Source organism: Eufriesea mexicana, unplaced genomic scaffold (genome assembly GCF_001483705.2).
Source record: "Eufriesea mexicana isolate 0111107269 unplaced genomic scaffold, ASM148370v2 scaffold1338, whole genome shotgun sequence".
Classification (NCBI taxonomy): domain Eukaryota; kingdom Metazoa; phylum Arthropoda; class Insecta; order Hymenoptera; family Apidae; genus Eufriesea; species Eufriesea mexicana.
The window spans coordinates 415,238-440,579 of NW_016909441.1; the positions used below are offsets into that span (position 1 = coordinate 415,238).

Here is a 25,342-nt window from a genome sequence, read left to right on the forward strand (position 1 = left end):
CGCGATTGGAAATACGTGCGTCTGTGGCTGATTGTGAGAAATAATTGAGAAAGGAAATCCAGTTCTGCCATTATACCGTCGCCAATTGTTCCTGCTACGTTCCGAGAATATACACCGACTTCCATAAAATTCGTAGAATGTAATGATTCGTATAAATTGATTTATTATATCTCGTGGGGTGAGTGGAGGGTGGAGAAGCATATTTCAGGGGTTGCTATGAGTATAAATTTGATTTGCAAAAATATTCTGAAAATAATCGCGTATGATGCGCATAGCATTTTCACTACTTATACTTATCGATACTTGGATATAATAATTTATGAAATTTCCATCATTTGAAATATTCTGGAAAATTCTGTTTTTCATACGTCGATAGTATTTTACGATTGAACGGTTACTGCCCTTCGATCTGTCACACTTTGCTAAAAATATTCGACGTGATAAAATTCTTCGTAAATTTTTCATGCAACTGAGGTGAGGGAAATTTACCGACCATTCTCGGTCAATTATTCTTCGCTGTAATATCGATTGATATTTAAAGAAGTTTATAGCGATTAATTTTAGATTCGAAAGTTCATAATTATCACGCATAAATTCGTAAAATGTCATGCACCGATTTCAATGCAAATGGTACGTTGAATTTTCAGACATTCGGTAAATTAACGAAACTGCGTGACAGCATTATTAACGCGGTATTTATAATATCTTTACAGGCGAGAATCGTTCGGTTTTCGATACCTGGCAAATGTAAATTAAATTTTAATTAAGCAAACAAATTATCCTTGAAAAACAATTATATTCCCCCGCGTGCTAACTAGATTAGTAAAATTAATGTACATTAACGACTTTCCTACGAACGGTATCAATTAATTTGGCTAAAAACATTATCTACTAATATATATTAATTACGAATTCTGCAAGGACACGTAATTATAAAATAGCGTAATGAAATCAACCTCGATCTTCGTAATGTGCATACTAATTAATGAAATTTAATATTGTTAATGTTCTTAAAATCGTTAAGCGTCGTTCTCGATCCACGAGTCGTTTAGCAAAGTCCCTGAAGCAGTTTTGCTTATCAAAGCATTTTATTACAAAATTTCATGCTCGAATAACTTTATTCGCGAAAGGTATAATTAACTTGTTTGTTTTAACAGTTTCTTAACTTCGTTTGCTTTTCTTTTAATACAGCTACCAATACTCGCCTTTAATCATATCATTTCACCTACATCCCTACCCTGCAGAATAGAATAAATAGAATAAAATAAATAAAATAAATAAGTATTATTTATTTTATAAAATTCGTCACTTTCTCTGCAACGCTACAGCTATTATCCTGCGAAAGGTATCTAAACATGACATGCATAGATAGCGCTAATTAGAGTAGTATACAGGAAAATACAATGTAAGTAAATATACATTTAATTACGTTTTTATCTCATTAAAGATAAAAATTAATTTTGTCAAAAGCAAATGCGTGTCTTCGATAAATAAAAATTCCAAAACTAGGTATTTTGATTAATTTGATAGTTCTAATATGGACAACGATCTTTTAACAATTTAATTATTGACCTAAATCTAAAAATCAATAGGACATCAATGACTCTCTCCATAAGGACAGAACAGTGTCGCCATCTAAGCCGCCCTGTGTCCACTAAAAACCCCAATCTCGCTTCAAACAACCTCGCAATCCTAAATTAAATTCTCCAACATCCCTCTATTAACCCTTTGTACTCCAAGATTGTCTTCGCTACGATAAAGTACCATCTCGAATCTCTTCTTCTCAAAAACGATAACACTTTCTATAATAACGCGAAAAGGAAATGCTAAATCGTATCATTAAACCCATAAAACTACATTATTTCGATATTTCACGTGTCGTCCTGAACTTAATATCGACTATAAGCCTTTATAATTTTACCAATCATAAATGACTAAATACCTACGAATCGTTTTCCTAGTCATTTTCGAAGGAATACTTAACCCTTTGCACTGGGCGATATTTTCGTTAAGAAAATAGTAATTCGAAGACTTTCTGCCATAAGGTCGATATTTTTAAAACGGTAAATAAGAAATCGTATGCAATTTAAGACGTAGAATTATTTTACTTCGATATTCCATGCATCTTTGGGTAATTGTAAATTTGATATATCAATTAACATCCATCTTTAGAATCTGATTAAATGGCGACTGAGAGGCGCCTATCGAGTGCAAAGGGTTAACCCATTCCCCTGAACCGAGAAATATCTCGATTCCAAATTTCTTTCACGTCAGGTTCGTCTCACGGATCCATTCGACCAATCCCAAGTGCCAAATAATCTCTCGTTCTAATTCCATCGCGATAACCAAACACGCGAAATGGTGCTCGTAATTCGGCACCCCGTGTATGCAAAGCAACGAGGATACCGGCGCCATGGCATCATATTCGAGCATTCTTGGGCAATAAAGTCGATGACTAATTTATCGATCCCGGAAGAGGAGCGACGCAGAGGGCGGCACGCAAGAAATCGAAACGCCACCCCCGACAGAGTGATAGCAAATATTTACCCCGGCAAAGTTGCAGCGGCGTGTCTTCGAGACAAATTATTTTCACGGTAAACAAGCGACTTCGCGGAAAAGGTCCGCAATCCGTTCGATCATTTAAAATTCTAAGTGGAAAAAGTTAAACACCGACCGCCGTTGCTATTGACTCGCTGTCGCGCCGGTTAAATTCATCGGCTGTTTAGTTTTACGCGTTCGACTCTTTGATCCTCTCTGCTGGAAGCTTCACCCTATTGCGGTGCAAGTCGCGTGATACTTTGCAAGTTTGCGTGATCCTGTCGAAAATTCGTACATCGGAAACCGCATCTGTCGCTGCAACTCTTTGCATAGGTTCAGTGGAGAGTTTAACGAAAATTTTGTGAAGAATTTTCGTACGATTTGTTGGCTTTGCAACCTTCTGCGAGGTGCCATATTCTATCCAACGAAATAACGAGATACCAAATGCGAGGACTTTATCTGATAAGTATGTGATCAGATCAGGGCTGATTTCGCAATACCCGGACCCAATAATTGCGTGAAACTTTTGTTAAAATAGTAAAACAAAGTGAATTCTGAACGTTCTTTCAAGAGCCCATAATAACAATGTGACGTTCCTGAAGCTCATAAAAATAGACCCATAGCTGCAGACCACTTAACTGATCACGCAGACGTTAATGTAAATGGTGGTACCTCGTCTCTATGGATCTGACATCTGACTTTTTGAGATTAAAGTATTTTTTTTTTTTTTTGTAATTTGACACGTTCGAATCTGTACCTTTCCATTGGAGTGTAAAACGTGGTTAAGGATGATTTTTAACCCTCTGCGAAGGGGTGTCTTTGATGAATCTCTTGGGGGTACTAGAGGTCTGAATTTCTTAAATTTTGATAATTTGGAAACGTCGGTAACCCAAACCATTCGAACCCATGCGTTTTCATCGAGATGTAAGACGTCTGGTCCATAGATAGGTGCATAAAGGTTACCTTTAACCCTTTGCGGATGCGTGTCTTTGATGAATCTCTCGAGGGAACTAGAGACCTGAATTTTTAAGAATTGGGTAATTTCAAGATGTGTTTAAACCATTCGAATCTGTGTCTTTTCATCCGGATGTAAGATGTCTCGGCCATAGATAGGTTGCAGAAGGGTTACCTTTAACCCTTTGCCTTTGCGCAAGTCGCTCGAGCACTTCTGCGGTTCAGAACACGTGTCTTCTGTATAGACAGACTGCAGACGTAACACTTTGCTCCCAGTTCTAGTACGAATTTTCTTCATAAAGGATTATAGTCTTTTAGAATTACTATATATTAAGTAAAAATTAATAACCGCGTTTCATGGAATTTCATGGTATTTCGTTGAAAAAAAAAAGAAAATGGTCGTAAAAGTAGATGGTAATGAGTGATTGTTGATCACAGGATTATAGTCTTTTAGAATTACTATATATCAAGTAAAAATTAATAACCGCGTTTCATGGAATTTCATGGTATTTCGTTGAAAAAATAATAGAAAATGGTCGTAAAAGTAGATGGTAATGAGTGATTGTTGATCTGCTGTTAACTTGAATTTTCTTCCTTGCGAGAGGTTACATGCAATTGCCCGTGTAACCATGATGGATTTAATTCATTCGTGACTTTCCAAGCTACACCGTTTCTCAACACCATCTCTTGATTAATGAACGCGATTCATATTTAAATTTGACTCGAAAATCATTTGTACGAAGCTGTAAGTCCACGGTCTCTCGGGATGTAAGAACGTTCGCGTCGTGCAAGCCGGTGTTTCCAGTTTAGACTGCCGTAACTATTATTCTTATTAAGTGTGACTAATGAAAGTAATTTAAATCTTGACATCGGTCGAGAAAGAAAGATCGTATACTGGAACTGGTTCATTGTTTTGCAACACGCGATAGACATTTCGAATTAGAACGAGCGAGTTTTTCACGTCGGAAAACGGGTTAATGAATGTGACGAAGCTCATTGTGTATAGACAGCTTGAAAAATATAGTCTCTGAATCAGCGGCAAAATAACAAGATACCGTGCAGCATGAAATACCGAAAGAAACTGCGGCAGGAATATGATACGATAAAGATTCGAACCCTGGGAAGAAGTTTCCTCGATATTGAAAGCAATATCTAAATAATTATCTTCCGAGTAATTTCTTCCATCAATTTTCTTCTATTACACTGTCACAATCAATTTTCCTCTATTACACTCTATTACTTGCTAACTATTTCAACATTGCTATATCACAGATATTAATTATTCCGGGACTTTACAATTAATTTGCCTGCATTACAGAATCTAACTACCCCAATACTTAGGTTCGTTAAAATGAATCTAAAAAGAAAACTTTAATTGTGATTTTTCATATAAAATATTTTCAGGAAATACACCTTAGGAGTATTCCAATTTGGAATATTATCAAACTCTCCACGGTAATATGTAATAAATGTATAAAACTATCGTTATTCTTCAGAGGAGGAATTCGTCAATTCAGGATTCATCGATTCATGGACTCGTTATTCCCTATGAAATTAGGATAGTTGACCAGCTTCGACAAATTACTCGAAGCTGCAGGTCGATCTCTTACACGCTTCCTCTTTCTCATCGTGTACAAGTAGTAGAAAGCGTGCGTTTAACTTTCGAGTCGGAACTTTCGAGCATTTTAATGCTTCTACCTGAAGCTACGGTTTCCGGGGCGGAGGCTCGGTTTAAAATGTTTCAAGTTGTTTCGTTAGGATGGTACAAGTCGCCGGCAATTTTGTGTTTCTTTCCTCTCTTCGAACTTCCATTCCTGCATGAAAGTTAACCCAAGCCACATTTACCAAAGAAAACGCTGGCCAGCCATGAAAATTTCTCCCTCGAGATGAACTTGAACCATCTGAGACTCGGCAGCCGAGATACCTGATCCCGTGAAATTAATATCTTTCGCCTTATGCCTTCCCTCTTATAATCCCTCTTGTCTCCTCGACTTTGCTGCAAGTCCTCTTTATACCGCGATTTTGTCCCCGATGAATGAACATCCCATTATTTTCGGGGATTTTTCCTTTCTTCCATGGATATTCCGAGTCAAAGCAGCGACGAAAGTATGGCAGATGAAAGTCTAAGGAGATAAGTACGACGATCGATTCCCGGCGATACACAGGGTGTGCGAGTCACCCCCAAACACGCAAATATCTCGAAAAATATTTTTCCCTCGTTACGTATATCTTCTGGACTAATTTTTCCGCGGATTCTTCTACTCGCGAATAAAATGTTGCGATTCTTCGTTATCGTCTTACTTTCCACTACGGAATCACCGTGACCCTCTTTATACCGCTAATTTTGGTTCACTCGGTGTAGGAAATACCTAAGAGATATCTGGAAAAACCTCGAAATGAATTTTTTTACGCGACGCTTTGTTCCAGAAAAGAAGAAAAACGTCGGTTTTTGAAACTCCATCTAGTACGCGTACACTTGATTCAGGACCAGCTTCGTGTCTCTCGATAAATTGATATATAGTGACGCCACAATAGACTGGATCCGCGTTCAGCGACAAGGGTAGTTTTCAACAATTTCCCTCTCGAATGCACGAACGAATAAACGGAACGTTTATCGTGGTCTTTTTAAAGCTCGCAGGCAATATTACCGATGTTTGCGAATGGATTTACGGGGAAAATAAATTGCGAATGAAGAGGAGGATATCTGGTAAAAATGTAATTATAATTTGCTTCCGCCACTTACACCACCGGCTATTTCTTCATGGGTTGAATTAATTTTCCCGGCTGTTTTATTTTCAGAGTACCGTAAGATCACAATTACGATGGAAAACAGGTGGATCGTTGAGCGTCGCGTTTATTCTCGATAATTTAATATTGCATTGAACCCGGGCAGTCTCGTTCATTCTCCAGCATCGACGTACCGGCTCTCCCGGCCTCTCAGACGGCTCGTAATATCTCCCTTTGGACAATTTCGCTTACGATTTGATTAAATCCCGATTCCAAGTGTTTTTCGAGCCAACAACGATGTTGCTTCCCGTGGAATTTCCTCTCTTTATATTAACTGTTAATCTTCTGGGTTCTATATCCCGTAATGAATTATGCGCCATCTTTTCCTTCCGCCAGAAGTTCATCGTGAATCTTGAGTAAATATTATAATATCTCCAGTTAAAAACTTAGCTTTACTTTTCCTAGCTGTTTGTTGGGTTACTGGGCAAGTACGTGACTAAATTAAGTAGTCGTTTATTGCCTCTCCCCATGTTTCACTTTTTCTTCTTTCTTTCGGAGATCAACGAGGATTGGAAGAATGCTACAACCGGTTCTCGATTTTTTCGTGAAAAAAAACCATGTCAGAGGAGCCCGTCGTGGATGGATGCACGTACTTGTACAAAATACCGAAGCTATATCCGAGTACTCGCGAGTACATCCATAATTTTGTTCTTGCGGAAAGTCTCGACTCGTGGCGCAACTTCCGTATGATTCACAGGCCCATCTGGCACCACTTACATGTAAATAATGCAGCGATAACGCGTTTCATAAGGGATGAATACGAAATTCTAGCGGGGATCTAAAATGTCTGCAGCACGATGAGCTTCTTTAATTAATTTATTAATTGTTGAATTAATAAATAAATGTCTGTTCGATATCTTCTTATTTATCCACTCGTGTGCGAATATTTTCAAGCACTTTTAACCCTTGTTAATTTTATTTAGAACTTTTCTCTTCGAAGGGGAAGTTGCCTATTGTTGCATTAGAGAAATTGCAAAAGCAATTAGTGCGACGCATTAACCTTATTTATCAAATTGTACGCGAAACCTACGATTTGATAAACCCATATTGATTCACTCTGTTTCAATAAACGTTTCAGTGTACTATTCCATTCACAAACATTATACATTGTACGTGTAATGAAATGTTATATAAATACGGGAAAAGCCTATTAGCTGCGATTAATTATCCTGTACGAAATCAAATAAACCGAAGTCTTCGTAAAACATGCGTGTACAAATTAATTAGATTTAACAGCGCGAAAAAAAGAACGGAATAAAGGATATTGTTACCGCACCGAATTTCGTGAATTTTCCATCAATCAACGAAAGGTATACGAGTCGAAAAACACCGAAAATCGAATTTACTTAAATTGATTACGAAGGTGCTCGAATTAATCAAAATCCGTATGCAAATAATTTCATTTTAAAACAAGGAATAATAAAATCCAATTTCTCAGCTGTACATCGCGATAGGATCGATATTGTAAGACCATAAATCGGCATATAGTGTATCTGGAAATTATACCTAAACCCTCCTGTCGTGTATTTCAGCCCTTTTCTTCCCCCTTTCTTTTCGTATCGTGCTCTGTTTTTATTTCCTCTGCGTTTCACGACATCGTAAACTGTCGTGTTTAACTCTCCTTTATTCTCTCTCGTACTAAAGGGTGTATCCCGTTGGAATATAACAATAATAATAATAATGACACATCGAATAGCAAGTAATTCCGTTCTCTTTAATTCGTCCAGTTCTCCTTCACCCGGACCAGCTGAAATATTTTATTGCCCGATCCACTCGTCCTCTTTATTATATCCCCGAAAGTGTCTCGGGTCGCATCGCGAACATATATTTTTCCTTCACGGCGCGCCGGCATGGTTTCCCGAAAATAAATACCGAACTGAAAAGGAGGAAGAAACAAAAATAGCACTTATCCGCAGAAGTATCGCATCGCGCGGCGAAAAATTCGGCTCGCGAGCGTCTTCCGTTCCTCGAGAGCGGGGAAAAAAGGCTCGCGAGGACAGGTAGGGGTGACTAAAATGGATAGAAAAGGGAAAAAAGGAGGGACGGATACAGCATCGAATACGACTGTCCGGTGTCCACGGTAGAATTCACTTTTGAGCCGCTATCCGGCCCGGTGGCTCGACATCAGGGCTTTCTTTTTCGATGACACGGGCATAACGGTCGCCGGCGAGGCTATATAATTTGAACTTTTCTGTCACGGTGACACGTGCGCAATTTATTTTCCCCGGCCGCATTTACTTTGCCTCCCTACTCCTTCTGGAAAAATAAAAGTTGCCGACCGTTGCAATGAAACGGGCCAGGAGAACGAGAAAACAGGGCCGTGGGTTAGCTGAGAGGATAAAGAAGGGAGGCGCCGGCTTGAGAAACGTGCGGCATTATCACGATAATGCAGCGTCGTCTTCCACGGCCAGCACGCGGTGTATCCATTACTATTACCTTTTTATTTTCATTGCCGTACGTGTGGCCGCCGCGAAATATCCACTTTCAGACCTTGTATCCCGTGTCTCGATTCGATGGACGATCGTAAATTCCTCTCCCTTCGCCGCCCGTTAATAGCCGCCCGCGAAATTGAATGTTCGATTCCTCGGCCGCGTCTGAAATCATTTCGCTATAAGCTTTTCTAACGATGCAGCAAAGAATCGACCGGCTGACTCGACGTTTCGACTCCGCTTCCACCTGGGGGTGAGATAGGTGTTACATAACTGCCGAGGGTGGGGTCCGTTTCACCCTGATCAAACGAGAGACCAGAAGCGAAGATTCTGGCTTTCGGCTAGCATCTCGGTGTTGTTCTTCGGGTGTTGGCCGCTCGATTAGATCGCAGAGTTCCAGTCGTGATCTCGCTTATGATTGCCGGGTGTACATGTGCGCGTGTGGCGAATCGCAAATTGGGGTTGTTCAAATTTCCTGGGGTTGCGAGTCGTTCCATTACGAGGATTCGTCAGGCGTGATTTGACATAGGGGGACGTGGTTAATCACTTTCGGCCTGATCGCGATGAATAATTGTATATTAATTGTTTTGCTGTTGCCGGGTTTTATAAGTTTCGTGGATCCTCCTAGGTCAGACGAAGTTTTGCGAATGATATTGTCTCTGGATACCTATGGAGTGTGGATAGAAATGGACACCAATATCTTCTACGTTTTTTAACAGTTAATACATTGGTATATTTAGATAAAAATATTTAAATAATGAGAACAACTCCCAATAAACTATTTTAAACAAAAAAATTAATTGACACTTTCTAGAAAATTCTTCTCTCCCTCTCTCTCGCTCTTATTATGAAAACAACTCCCAATAAACTATATTAAACAAAAAAATTAATTGACACTTTCTAGAAAATTCTTCTCTCCCTCTCTCTCGCTCTTATTAACCATTATATATCCATGTTTCTTCTTTGACGATTCTCACATAACTGTTTTATTCTGGCACATTCTTCTAAACGTTTCTTTTTTTTTTTTCAACCTCATTCATATTCACATATCACACGGAGAAGGTGGATTTTACAGATGTTTATCGATGGAAAAAGTTTATGGGTGGTGCATCCTCTGAGATCGAATTGGGACCTAATAATTTTCTCAAATATTTTGTATTCTGTTTGAGAGATTGTTTTAAAAGAAATACGAAATGGCCAAATCACAGCTGACACGACGTACTCTGGGTTTAGAATCTCACTAAGGAAAGATTGCTCTCTTAAAAAGCCTGTACACACGTTCGTACTTGGTCTTATACCCGAGCCACTCCCATCCTTTCTAAAGTAACTACCCCGGTCGTCAAAAGCTCCTTCGATTAGACTCCGCTGACATCACGTACGTCAAATATTTGTGACTTGGCCTAAGTCGACGATGACCTCGATTTAACCAAGTTTTTGGAATGAATGGCTCATCTCGGAGACATTGCATTATTCAGTTTTTCGCTTAGAATATTCCATGCCATAGTTCCAAATCGTTGTAATGCTATCTAATTTATCTATCAGAGACTACTATAGAGTATGATAGTAATATTCCTTCATATTTTATTCATTAAAGACATTATATTTCTATCCAAAGTCAGCTACCATTGACTTATACCACTTGCTACTCTTCCACGATTCTTTTATTCGATTAAAATAAGAAAACAATCTTGCAACGCCTCCTCTTTCCTGAATATCGATCGAGATCTAATCAAGACAGAGCATAATGCACAGGAAGCTTCAGGTGGACAATCGTTATAGTCAATTACATAGGGCACTTTGAAGGAGCAATGTGGGTCACTCAAACTCCGTAGTATCAGTCGGGGTTAAAATCACTTTGTAGCGATACTTCGTGAAACTGAAATTGTTTCAGACAATTTACAATGCAGATGCACGAAGGAAGTATCCAAAGTGACTACCTCCACTCACGCGAATACCGTCGCTTTTGCAGAAAAGTCCAAGTTAAGCGCAAGTTGCGTAATTCTAAAAGGAGTCCAGGCAAATCGACACAAAGGGATTCTTTCTTATCCAACGACGGCGATTGTTACCCAAGTTATCCCTCTATCCGTTGTCCATTTCCTAAATTATATTCCCGGAACAACAAGAGGACGGGGTTTAACTTTTCTTCGGCCACGCCGATTTCCTTCGACGACGGACACCGAGTTCCCCGAGGCTCCGGCCGACTTTGAATTCTCGGCGTAAATAGACACGAGAAATTCCTCGATACGGTGTCCGCTTTAAATTAGAATTGACCGAAGACGCGAGACGCGAGGAAAAAAGGTACAGGTGCGGACGAAGGATTCGATTTAGAGCTAATGGAACGTACATGTCGCGGAGTGTCCTCGAAGGGAACTAGCGTAAAAAGTATCGACAGTTACATTTGTGTACGCCTTCAGTTTTGCTACCTCCGGGGCTCCATTTTCCCGATATTATTTTTTCCCCCTGCGACAACAATTAAGGAAAGTGTTCGAGTACTTTGGAACATCTATTACTCGCTGAAATAACCGGCAAGTTCTATAAACTTGAATGCACTTTCCAGTTTCGATATACCAGATAGGAACGATTAAGACTTCCCGATTGAGGTCCTTTAAACTTTCCGTGAAGACGTAAAAATGGCTAATGTGTTTGCTCGAAATTGACCGTTCGAAAGGTTTATAGTGGGTTTATAGTGAGGAATACAGGGTATCTATTACGTCGAAGTACCTCGGAAATCGTGGTAATTAAATAAGAATTTGTTTAACTGGGATAACACGGTCCCTGCACCGTCTTGCACCCAGCCACGCCATAATTTGAAGCAGTAACTTCCGAAAACAAAGTCGAACAGAATCCAATCCGTATTGAAATGGAAAGATAACACGTACGTTTTATGAGAGTAATGATTAAAGAATAATAAAACAATACCATGGTTTTCGTATTAGTTTTTCATTTCTAGCCATTTCAATTATACACCAACTTCGTGCATCACGTGTTTGCGTTACTAAATGACCCTACTCGCGAACTCCTTAGAAAATTACAAAGCAATCGAGACAAATATAGCACAAGATTATCGCGAATATGTTACTGATGAAATATGAAACATAGAATTAATCATTTGCTATGTAATACATCACGTTGGAAAAAGGGTATATATAGAGGACATGTTTATACAGGGTGGTAAGAAAATAGGATCGAAGTGTTTAAAGACTTATAGTACGTGGAGAAATAAAAAATATCTAAAGGAAATATTGTACATCCAACAATCAAATTTTTCATCGTGAAATTGGTGTTCGAGGGTTACAATAATGATAAAAATTATACATAATAAAAATAAATTTTTAAGGAAGTTATTATCAGATCTGTTACCATCAAACCACCCTCAGAAATAAGAAATTGCTAAGAAAGACATTGTACATCCACCAATAAAATTTTAATCGTTACAATCGGTTTTTGAGGATTACCATAATAATAAAAATTAAAAATAATAATGATAAATTTTAAAAGACTTATAGTACGTGGAGAAATAAAAAATATCTAAAGGAAATATTGTACATCCAACAATCAAATTTTTCATCGTGAAATTGGTGTTCGAGGGTTACCATAATAATAAAAATTATAAATAATAATGATAAATTTTTAAGGAAGTTATTATCAGATCTGTTACCATCAGACCACCCTCAGAAACAAGAAATTTCTAAGAGATACATTGTACATCCACCAATAAAATTTTTCGTCGTGAAATTGGTGTACCGGGGTTATCATAATAATAAAAATTATAAATAATAAAAATAAATTGTTAAGAAGTTATTATCAGATCTGTGTCTACGGAACATTTTTCCACTCTTTTCCGTAAATACCGTAATCCCGTAAAATCATTGAACGTTTTCTGTACCTGGCTGTATACACGCAGGGATACATTAAGCGATTTCCGATACGGTTTAAAATATATTCGGATGTGAACACGTCTGAATAAAAATTGCAATAAAATAGAGTGTTGTCTACGGGACGTAAATTCGTTGGACGTGCGACGAATAAAATTTCACAGTTGCTTTTACAACAATAGCGGCGCGGCTTTGCCCGCTTTCGGATACGTCCGAATTGGACGAACAGTCCGGAAATCATTGTCGGACATTAAGCTTTATCGCCTGCGTTGTGTGCGCGGCCAAATTTATTTGCCAATTTGTCTTATGCCAATAAGCCCGCTGTAGAAAAGATAAATAAAAGCCAGGGAATTGAAAGCGAAAAACAGGGGGCGGTGGTTGAAAGGAGGAAACCCGCTGAATAAATTTTGAAAACAACGAAGAGCTTCGTGTTTATAGGAAATCTGTCATTGTCGGTACAGCGTGCTATACCTAATGGAAGATACAGTTGGAATATCGCGATTTTTTATCCAGCAAAAATCCAGCCCAGATTATGTATAATTTATCGCTGAGAATAATAATGAAACTTTATTTTATAGTCTTGGAAACTTATCTGGGACCTTCTAGATTAAATATAAGATATAATTTCGCAATTTTTGTGAAACACCTGCACTACTCCACGTTTCTTTGTATATCGAATACTAAATAATAGCAATAATAATAATATGTTTTTAATTAAAACGACTCTGTCGTTGTCTTTATTATTTTCTCGAAAAGGAAGCTTGCAGCGTTGCACGTGTATCGTCAAAAAATTAACATAAAAATTAATAAAATAATTCCACAATTGTTAAAAAAAAAAAAATTGTCGAATGAAGACAAAATAATTGGAATAATTATTCGAACAAGATTTCTAGCGATTGGAATTGGACGTAAATCGTGTATTAAATTACATAAGTGAAACTTGTTTGTTCCAGCAACGGAGGACAAATTCGAGCTTGTAAATAGAAAGAAAACTATAGATGATAAGGATGGGGTGGAGATAACGTGCATGGCAGAAGGACTATATCCACAACCCACCCTGGATATATCCATCGAGTAAGTACTCCAACAAGCTTTTCAACCTCTCAACCATGCACTACGGTAAACTACCCAATTTTCTGATACTTTTAGATCTTGATAAAAACGAACTCCCGCTTCGTTGTTAACGAATTAAACGTTTCCACGTGATACGGCGCGATATGCTATCATTTTAGTCGGGAAAAGAGAGAAATTCTAATTCCCAGCTATCTTCGGTATGGATTATATCGCATAGAGGAACCCGTAACGGGAAAATAAAAATGTAAATTTCTTAAACACCGTGCACCCGTAAAATTCTATAACACCGTCCGCCCGTAAAATCCTATTTTTTCTCCTTTTTATGGAAATTAATGCTTTTACGAGTTACAGCGCGGTGTAACGCTAAATAAAAATTACAGTGACATAGCAGGAGCAACTATCACGCGTAACAATCACGAAAGCGTAAATGCTTCCTGTTAAACGTCGAGATAAATAGGATTTTACGTAGACGGTGTAATTATTAAATAATGGAAGCTCTTTGGCCCTAACGTATCGCTGTAATAGTGGAACGTAGCAAAAGTATAAATGATAAAAACGTTCAAGTGAAAACAAACGGAAAAATTGTCTTATTTCAACGCCGGAAACCTCTCAACGATAACAACGAAAATTGTGAGACAGTCTCGTAGCACTGTTGTCTCTGATAATAAACCCGAAACACAGACGCAGCGTGTACGGGGACAAAGCAAAAGTTAAACTCTACTAAATAAGCATTATCGTTATTTTATACATTCGTTGCAGCTTTCGACTGACGAGATAAAATATCGAAGAACGGAATTAAGTAAGTTACTCGTAATTTAGAAAATTGGAAAACATTCGGCGTCCCAAATTTCATATCCAAGTTATGAAACAAAATTTTCACGATTTCGAAACTTTATTTGAAATTTGGAATATTTAAGATTCCAAATATCCGAATTTTAATTGAAACTTTCAATACGAAGATTACTTAAAATTTGAAGGATGTTTAGTTTTGGGATAACCTAACCTAAATTTTTAAAGCCTCCTCCAATTCCACTTGAAAATTTCTGCTAAGAGAAGTCTCTACTTCCATTTAATCGCGTAATGTTTTATCGATCTCGAGATGCACGATCGATTTGAACCCCTAGCAGAGAATTATTCGAAGACCATCGCTCAAAGTTTACAAGAACAACAGGGAAGGTAACAAGAGGGAAGGAAGACGACACGGCGTGCGTCTGCGAAATAACATTAACATGCTAATGCCGCGCGTTCGGCCGACATATTGCATGATATTTCGGCTTGAAACGTGGTCGTGATAATTTTGCAAACGTCGCTTCCATTGCAGGGGTGTTCCGGAAAAGCAAACAGCGAAGCCCACCGTTACGCTGCGTGACGATGGACTGTACGATATCTTATCACGAACGGCCTTACTGGACGAAGATTTACCGGAAGCAGCGATTGTCAAATGCTTGCTCGGTATACCGAAGGCGAACTACAACGTTTCCCACAAAACCGTCTACTATCCCGGTTAGTATAAACGTATTTTAATCTATCCTATCTATCTTCGTCTCTCTCTATCTATCTCTACGGCCTTCTCTATCTTCCTCTGTCGCGCGCGCGCCATCGGAAGCGTTTCCACCCTTCGATCTCTTCATATTGTGGTGAGAAAGGGGTGAAAAGGGAAAAAAGAAAAATGGAATTGCTCGTTAATGAGGTCCGGGAATGAAGAGGGAAATGCAGTTTGCAGTTACGCGAATTAACGACGTTTTATTCCCGCGCCCCTTGGAAATCGAATGACGTTAACCCTTTAACTGGAACGCCGCGAGTTTGCACGCGTTTCGCGACATAAATATTTGCCCGGCGAAGTTTGCTCTTTTATAACCGCGATAAATTCGCTGAGTGGTTTTAATTGGTTTACCTCGACCTTCTTTTTATAACGAGCTCCTCGAAAAGGGGTGGATAGAATACGAGAATCGCGGTAGCTCGCTTGAACATGATAAATACGTTGTTTGATAATGGAACGAGCTGTTATAATTTTCATTTGGAGATTTCCCTCGAGGTTTATGCGGTTAAAGGGTTAATTGCTTTGATTTGTGGTAAATTAATAGTTGACAAAAAAAATATCCTTTACTTTGTATCATTTCAGGTGTTTTATATATTTTTCGTTTATTTTTCTTTCTTTCTTCTTTTTTTTCTTTTTCATTTCTTTTTTCTTGGATAATTAGACAATCTTTTTCAAATGCGGATTAAGGAACGAATTGAAAGTCTGTATCGACGAATAAATATATCTCGAGTGAACTTTTTTAACAACCTGTAGCTTTACTTTTACTATACTGAAGATAATTACAGAGTTCTGCTATCGGTAATTACTACACACGCAACTTGCCACGAAGTAAGTATCGCGATGTTTCGCCAATAAAACTGTGGTACTAAAAAAAACGTTTCGTGTATTTACCGTGTAATTATGCGATGTCGATAATAACTTGTCGATGTGACTGGATGTTCAATGTCCAATAATAATCGAAGAATTCTCCTGGCTCGCGTGCAGTCGTGTCTCCTGTGTGTACATGTTTTCTGTGCGTATGACAAACAACAAGCGACAATACGATAAATTAAACGTGATCGGTTTGCAAAATCAACCCTGTATATGTGTTACACCCCGTTACATTTATCTACGTGTCCGTGTGCGTGTACATACGTGTCCCTGTGGCTATGTGCGTGTACGTTATTATCATACGAATGCACGAGCACGCGCGTGATACGTGTCACCCGCGTCACGTGCCACGACGCGTAACATCAACGTAGAACTTCGAAGCGACATCTTCCTTTGGGTCAGTAAATAAATCACTCCAGATCGTGCTGGTAATTTACGTATCTTTTTCACGGCTCCATCCTTCTCGCCGGCGACACGCGCGCACGCGCACCACGAACGTCGCGTCCTTCCGCGTTTCCGCTTCCATGAGGAAATATTGCAACACCACCGGGGACGGACTTCCGTCCGGCACGCTCGGTTCTCGCCGAATTAGTATCGCGCGTAGACCGTGGTAATAAAGCGACACGGCGAATAACGAGAACCACGGAGGCAAAGTATTTCCGAGAATCTGCTTCGCGAAATAATATTCCACGATTCCGAAATGGAAACTGAAAATTCCCGAGGCTCGCCGAAAGTATCCTACTTCGTGTCTACTCCAGTCAGGAACGAGTGCTACGAGGGTCTCGACGAGTTCCACTTGGCGAGAAGGAAACGTAGAATTTCGAAGTTCGAGGTCTCTTCGAAGGTATCCCTTGAAGCTATTCGCCTGTACCGCGTGACGGGATCGTTAGGAAAATCTCTCTCTGTGTATGTCCAAATGCCGTAAAAGCGGTAGAGCACGTAATTCGTACGATTGTACACGAAAAAGGCGGCATCGGGGTGAACCGCATACTCCTCGACGCTAGAGACCCCGCAAAATGCAGAGCCTCGTGGCCCTAATCACCATTCCCGACGTAACCGCGAGCAACGCTGGTCGAAATCATCTTAATCAAGCGTGCAGCGTTTCAGCTTATTATACGTGTCCCGCCATTATCCTGGCTACGTCTGATCCCGCCAAGATGACATTCCAGCGACGGCAGTCGGGTTCAAAGGGCAAAGTCCTAAGAGGGTAGCCCGCGCCGAAGGGTCAAGTAGTGGGCGTCGACAGGTCTTGGCGTGTGCATCACGTTTACTCACAGACGGCCGGGTATTTTGCGGTGAAACTTGTAGCCACGTCCTTCCTCTTGCCTCGTTATCATCTCGGCCAAAGAAGGGTTTTCAGTTCGTCCGGTTGCAGCCGTGGCCGCGCGGCGTAGACGGAGAAGGAAAGGACTAAATTACACACAGGTTAAATTGCTTGTACTCGCAAGCAGCACGCCTCGCCTATTATCGTCCAATTTTCTCTCGCTTCCATGGACTAAATCTTCCCCCTCGCTCCGACTGGCCCACGCCGAACCCTCTCTCGGGCTTTCTTCGGACGGTCCCGGGAAAAAAGCGGAGGATGTGTCCTACTCCGTGACACACGACGCCAATGGCCATAGCGCGACTCGCTTTCACACCAGAGTGGATTCTTCGTTAGCCCTTCGTTCGTCCCACGTGTTTGCCAATTTGTGCCCGTCTATTCGACGGCCCCGCACGTGACGAGCATCGCGATCCGCCTCGGTGACTCCCGCCGGCCGACTTATTATTGATACGTACTACTGGCCGCGCCGCCCGCCGCTCCAGTAGAACAGGTGCGCGCAAACTTCCACCGACTAATAACTGATCCCACGGCGTTTTACGATTCCGCCGGCCGTCGGCCGGAAATTCCACTAGGGAGTGAGGAAATTATTGACGAAATTTTTCCTAGATTTCGCTCTTACCCAATTGTCCCGGTAGAGGTTCTCTGTTCCACAGGCTGTCTCGTGCGAGTGAATGGAATGTCATGGAAGGGGAGAAGTTAGCAAAAAGATGTTCTCGCGAGAGTTGTTTGTTACGAAGGGTTGCATCACGAGTTATTAATAGTAAATGGGATTTCAGGGTTGGATCTGTGTGAACTTCAGAGATATTCCACTGTACTCGTTTAAACGGGATACCTCGTGTAACTCTGTTAGAGCTGTGGTCCACTCGAGTGTACGACTGACAATGTACTAATCGTAGAATAATTGAGAGGCATAGATGGCTTTGTAGTTTGTAACATTTAGATGTCGATTAGATGTTAGTAACGAATTTTCGTCTTCAGAAGATCTAGAAGGAACTAACTTTGTTCGAGCACCGAGTCTTCGTTCATTGTCACCCCCTATGAGTTTATTTCCATCCCCTTTGTCATTACTTCAGTCTTCGATCGATTAATAAAAATATCGCGCTGCTTTTCACTGTACGAGTTTCTTTTTAATCCTAGATAAAAAGAAAAAGATCGTGAAATTATTGGCGATCGAATCGAGAATTTAATGCTGCTTGTATAACCTGTGTTTTGGAAAAATCTAATTGTACCTTGTCTAGTCTAGTTGAATGTTAAACTTTTATGTGATATGTTTGAATAATAACAAACTTTGATGTGATTAAAAGTTCGTTTTAATATCCTGGTCATAAATCTTCATAATTATCCGCTGGATTAATCGAAAGAAAGAATCGAAGTAGTATTCGAACTCCGGATACCTATCCTAATGAATTATTTATTCAGCCCGTCTCTGCTATGCGAATAAACGTCACGTTTCATTAATGTATCATAAAAAGTTAACGGTGTTATATCATTCGCGTTTCATTAAGACGACGTAATAATGTTCATTTTTCCAAATGTAACAGTCGCCTGGAACTTTGACTTTTCACATTTCTCATCGGATAACTCGTGCTGAAAACTTAGTTCCTTTACGTGATTATCTCTCTCACTTGTCACGAAACTAGCATAATAAAATTAAAGGACTCCTGAAGTTCCGCGAACATTATGTGGTATAATGCAGTGCTCGTTTAACGTTGCACCAAACCGCGAGACATTAATTACCGGGCCGAAGGCATTTCCGCGGGAATATATTTATCTCGTGTTTCGACCTAATGCAATTACATTCGCGTGTTTTTAACGGGGAATAGTGAAAAAACAAGGTCCACGGAAAAAAAAGGAGCCATCGGAACGTCTGTTAACATAGTATAAAATATTTGGAAAACGTTTGCAACAAATGGAAACCTCGAAGCAAACTGACCCATTTTCAATCACATTTTATTTGTTCGTTTCTGCGTTAGCATTTACCGTATTTACAGAACGCGGTTTGAATATGTATAATTAGACAGCGAATAATCTCCGAATGCATGCGCATATCGAACGGTGTTCGTAAGTTTCCCAGTTTATTTAGTCTTTCGGTCGACCTCTTATTTCATTTGTCACTAACGATCCGACACTTTCCATGACTTTACGTTTTCGCTATTGCCGAATACCGTGCCGGGAGCTCGGACGATACGAGTGATTAAATCACGTAATCACGTAGCATACTTTCTACGACAAACATAGTAAAGTATACAGCTTCCGTAGAATAACATGTACACATTGGGAAAACATTTATAATTGATAGTCTACTCTCTCTCTCTCTCTCTGTCTCTATCTCTCTGTTAAGCCTCATTTTTCATTCTTTCGTTCTTCGATCTTTCCTTTTTTCTCTACGACTAACACTAGTGTTCCGCTTAAAATCCAACACTAAAATAGATCACGGTCCAAGACTGGAAACTTTAAAGAGAAACCGTATGTCCACATCGTCTCACGATCATCGCTTATCACTATGTTCCTTTCGATTAAAAGAGAAAAGAAAAAAGAAAGGATTACCACCCCCCAGCTAACCCACTAGAACGAACTAAAACCCGTGATTGGCCGCCTCCGTTTCTAACACTCTAACTACCCAGTTCGTAGAAATATATATGCTTACTACTTGATAGACGCGATATGTGGTGTTTATTGTGCAGGAACGCCTACTACTACTTCAACCGCTACAACGAAGCTGCTGCACAAAATGGAGATCCAAGCGCTAGACAACTCAGGGCCTGGCAATGGTGGTGGTAAGGCTTGTAAATTTCTCCTCGTCTATTCACGACATCACCACCATAAGCCACCATCGTTCATGAGAATTGGAAACTTTGACAAGATCGATAGTGTTGTCTTTCTTGCGTGCGGGATTCCGATTCCCGCCGGTTCCATGCCCGAATTTCCTTGTGAACGCCTGAAAATCGCTTTAGACGCCCAGGGCCATGAGTTCCCAGCGAAGATTCCGAGGAACGCGCCGACAAGAAGCACGCGGTTTTTCTGCCTTGAACGGTTCGAGGCTGAACAACTCGGTTCTGAATGGGATTCACGTGTGTCGAACAATACTAGTCGCTCGTTTAATGTCGAATGGTACAACCGAGATATTAAACCGATCGGAGATTAGTCGGAATAGGATCCTTCGTGGGTTCTGGTGAGAGAGTTGGACTCGGTTCGATATTGGAATTTGGGAACGAAGGAAAATCGAAGTTGCTCCATTTTTCGGGAATATTTGGCAACCGAGGAAAATGAAGTCGACGTTTAATCGACGGTCGATTCTACGTTTGGTTAAAATTTATGAACCTTCTTAACTCCGACACGTGAATTTCCTTTGAACTCTGCAAACCGTTCGCTTCGATCCGTATTTTGAACAGCTTGTTTTTTGGCATCGTGTTTTCTGCACTTTACTGCACCTTGACATTTGTTCTGAGGCACCAACGCTGTTCAACGCTCTGATCATGTTAGAACTGTTAGTCCATAGGCGCATTCATAGATACTTTCCTAAGTTTCACTGCTTGCATTCGATCTCCAATTTTTATCTCTGCTCTCCGTTTTTGATCAATGTTACACACGCATCGTGACAGTCCATCGACTACAAACACAGAGTTAACACGTTAAACGCCACACCGATTAAAACCGTGTCGTTCCATTTACGCCATAGTTAGCCGTCATACGGGCCCTTCCGAGTCGTAGGGACCGGCGGGGCCTGAACGGAAAGTCTAGCGATAATCCCAAGGGACCGACGTGACGTTTGACACGTTAAGTGTCATGTTGGTCCCCAAGGTCCGGCGCTAGACTTTCCGTTCAGACCCGGCCAGTCCTAGCCAAACTAGGACCAAAAGGTGCTAACTTTTGGTGTTAAATTCTTCGCCATCTTTGGACCTATCGTTTGGGAATTCCTGCTATAACAATTGGTACAGTATCTCCGAATTTTATGAACACTTCGCCCACCACCGGTGGCCCACTTGACAGCCGAGTCTGGGCCTGAACGGAACGGCAAGCAAAACGGACTAGGCACTTAACGTGTTAACATATTAATTTTCATCTCCCATAAACAATAGTCCAAGATGAAAATTAACTTCGTTAATGTTAAACGAGGATACAACGATATCTCGCTCGTCTATTTTATTTATTTGTTTTATTTATCCTTTTCGAGTAACAGAATATTGTTAATACTTTTCAACGATCTTTAACAAAACTCCCGCTCATCTTTTCAATGGAAACAACGACAAGATACGACTCGATCTCATCAAAGTTCTCGAACGATGTTAACCAAACTCCAAACATCTCGAGCACGATTAACTCGTCCATGTATTAACACCCTTGGTTCCTCATCGACAAGTAAAATATTTATACGCTAATTATGTCGCCTGCGCTAGCAAATTAACCAGTATTTGCACATGGTATACAGAGGAAACGCACACAATTCCTAGACGTAGTAAATAAATAAACAGCAGGTGTCCGCAACATGCTTTATAATGGAAACTACGGTTCTTCGTAAATATTATATCAGGATTAATGTTTGGATAAATCTACACGTAAATGAAGCTTGTGAACGCTTCTTCCGAAATAGAATATAAATATTTAACAGCGTGAGAAGATTCATTTTCTAGACAGGGATAATTTTCAACGCACGCGCCGACAATTTCAGTTGCTTTACGATTTATTATTTCGAGTTCTGATTTATTATCTTTTCGTTTCATTTTCCATATCATTCTAACACATTTTCTCTCTTTCTCTCTCTGCCTCTCTTTTTTATTCTCTCTCTTCTAGTTACTTGAAACATACGCAACGAACGTTCCGATTAACGAGAAAAGTTATTTCCGATGAGGTGGTTTTAAGGACGAGTATTCGGATCTCGCGATCGATATCGAGATAAACGAATCTTCTCGAATCGAGGTCATCGGCCGATCTTCCAATGTCGTCTGTATTCCTATTTCGCCGACAGAAGTCTTATTTCCTTCCGCAACCTCCGCGGCAAAAAGAAGCCGGCGAATTTTCGCGTAATCGTCGACTTCTTTCGACGGTTTCTTATCAACCGGCACAGCTCGCGACGTTACTTCTCTAAATAACCCACGGGGAGAGAAAAACGACTAAAGCCGCACGATAAATGTTGCCTAATTTGTGTAAAAAGCGCGCCCGACGTTTCTGTTCGGAATCCAACGGGGGTGGAGATTTTATAAATGAAAATGAATTTATTACGTGCACCGGAGAGCGAGATATTTTAATTCAAAACGGGATGAACGCGGGAAATCACGCGGTAAATGGTGTTTACCTTCGTTAACAATTCTGTTTAACATATCTGTTTGATATTTCGCCGAATTTAAATATCCCGCGCGATAAAAGAGTGGCATAATTTATCGGGGGAAAAGAGATGACTGAAACACGCGGTAAACGTTATCTAAATTGACCAAAAGTTTCACCTCCAGGGATGTTGATACTTTTAGGCCTATGGAGGGCTCTTTTTGAGATAAAAGATGGTTCAAGTCGGTACGGAGAAAGAGAGGAAAGTGCAAGGAAATTTGATTGCAAATTTAAAGATCCTAAGTCTTATTAGAAAGATAATTCAATTCGAGTTGCTCCTTTCGAACAGAAATCTCTGTAAAGACACGAAATACTTGAAAAATATATCCTTTATAACAAACTTTTACACTGAAAAATGAATCAAACGAATCGTCTCAAATAAAATCATACAATTAATTATTTTTAAAGATAGTTAAATTCGAGTTGCTCTTATCAAACAAAAATCTCTGTAAAGACACGAAATACCTGAAAAATATATCCCATATATTAAATCTTTACAGTGAAAAATTAATGAAACGAATCGCCTTAAATAAAATGATATAACTAATTATTTTTGTTTAAAATATCTTGCTCAGAATCTTATTAAAAACGTCATGCTTTTAACGAAATTTACGCTTTAGAGTAATCGCTTTGTATCCCCTTAGAGAAGACATTCGAGTCGTTTGCAGAATTTATCACCTCCCTGGGGAGGGTAGAGTGGAGTGCAAAGGGTTAAAAAACGCAGAATTTACATTAGCCCCAATTCCACGAAATACACGCTTACGAAACTCCATCCGAACTCGAACCCGAACTGTAAACTGAATTTTAAAATTCATTTCGAAATGAATTTTAAATGTCGCCATACTCGCTCAAGACCATCTTAATTCGTCGCACCCCCGAAACTCAACCGGCAATTTCGTCCGCGTAAAAGGCAAGTGCGGTAGGGAAGAAATTTTTATCCCATCCCTTATAAAAATCCCAAACTCCAGATGATCGTAAACTCCAGATGACATCTCGTTTAATTTGGCTCGCGTACAAATTAACAAACTTCAACTTCCTTCCTGATCGTTAAGACGGAGACGAAGAAAAAAATGACGGAAAGAATGGAAAAAGAAAAAGAAAATAAAGGAAAAGATGGAAGAGCCAGTATACACGGTAGATTAATCTCCCCGCTGATAATCGAGCATCGTTGAAGGATAAGGTTAATAAACTAACAGCGGCGTAAGTTCTGGTTGAAGGGGATGAAGGGAAGCGGTATTTCCTCTTGAAGCTCATCAGCTGGCATTACTACGCCACGCTAATAAATAGCCGAAGTTGAGGTTGCGTTAATACCTTCTCCTCTTACACACTGGCGCACGAATTTCCTCGGTGATACGCTATCAAGCAGTTTGCCGATCCATATCGCCGGGAATGCGTTAAAGTTTCCGGCCAGGCATCAAAGGCGAACGGCGTGTGTAACTTTCTTTTCCCGCGAAATTTGTAATATGGCGGCGGGGCGCCGGGGAAAAAGGGAACGAGAGACCCGAACTTTTGCCATCGAAAGGGATCACGGAGGAATTCGTACCGCGTTCGATCGAATGGTTCCGAACAGCGTATCAGCGTTTCCTACGGTCCGCGAACGCGATAAATCGCTTTACGGTATGCTTCGAAATTGGGAAAGATAATAATCGCGAGACTACGATTTTTCCACTCAATTGCACTTCCACCCATTTTAATCCCGCTTCTTGCGTCCCTTCGTGTCTGATAAACTCTTGGCTTCTATCTATTTTTCGGTCTGGTTTCGTCCTTCGCTCGAAATCTTATTAAAAATATATTTTTCACGAATTACAATTCTTTAGAAACTACTTAAATTTTAAATCTCAATCTTTTCTAGAATTTGCTTTGGGAAATAAAAATTTGCAGAAAATTATTAAAAATATCGAAATATCGAAACACGAAGTATTACGTGCCCGGTAAACGCGGCGAATGTATCGCAATTTCAAAGGGATTGGATCATGTTAATATACCGCGTGCTGCTAGTTAAATTTCATAGACGTTGCAAGTTTCAGTGGAAGTGTGTATACGGATTAAGAAGTTTCTTCTATTTGATCGTTTTACAGAGCACGAGGGACGAAATGCCTAGCAGACAAAAAACTTTGAAAGTTAATTTGTACTCGTTATTAAGTTAGCACAACCGGACAATGCTTCTAACAATGTACACTAATTAGCCATGGAAGTTAGACCTCGTTTGCATCAGATAGCATTGTCGGTGGATCATTATCATATGGATATATTCACTAACTGCACGGAATCAGCAGCATTCAATTTCAACTCCCTGCTGTCTCCATGATTATGGTCGCATAGAAAGTTGAATTGCTAAATGCTCTTATATAGAACATATTCCGTAACCATATCGAATCATTTCCACGCGTAAAATATTTATCAGGAAATTTACACACAACTAATCGTGAGTTCGGATTTGTGAGCGCTATTTTCCCAAATCCCAATAACCTGCACGTACATCTGGGAACGATTCGTTTAACGAAATAATTCGCATATCTAAACGCTATTTGTTACTTAGCTAAACATAATTCCTTATTTGCTCAATAACAATTAACATATTTATTTATTCTCTCCTTTCGAACTAAAATACATCACCCCCCCCCCCCCCCCC

General features: G+C 39.9%; 1 protein-coding gene across 1 annotated transcript in view; it reads left to right on the top strand.

The window, feature by feature from the left end:
• Positions 1–25,342, top strand: part of LOC108547887 (uncharacterized) — an 87,882-nt gene that overhangs the window by 58,636 nt on the left and 3,904 nt on the right. Inside the window, exons 3-5 of the mRNA XM_017900597.1 lie at positions 13,537–13,657; positions 14,979–15,160; positions 20,073–20,165. Coding sequence (XP_017756086.1) covers positions 13,537–13,657; positions 14,979–15,160; positions 20,073–20,165 — 396 coding nt within the window. The remainder of the gene's footprint in view (positions 1–13,536; positions 13,658–14,978; positions 15,161–20,072; positions 20,166–25,342) is intronic.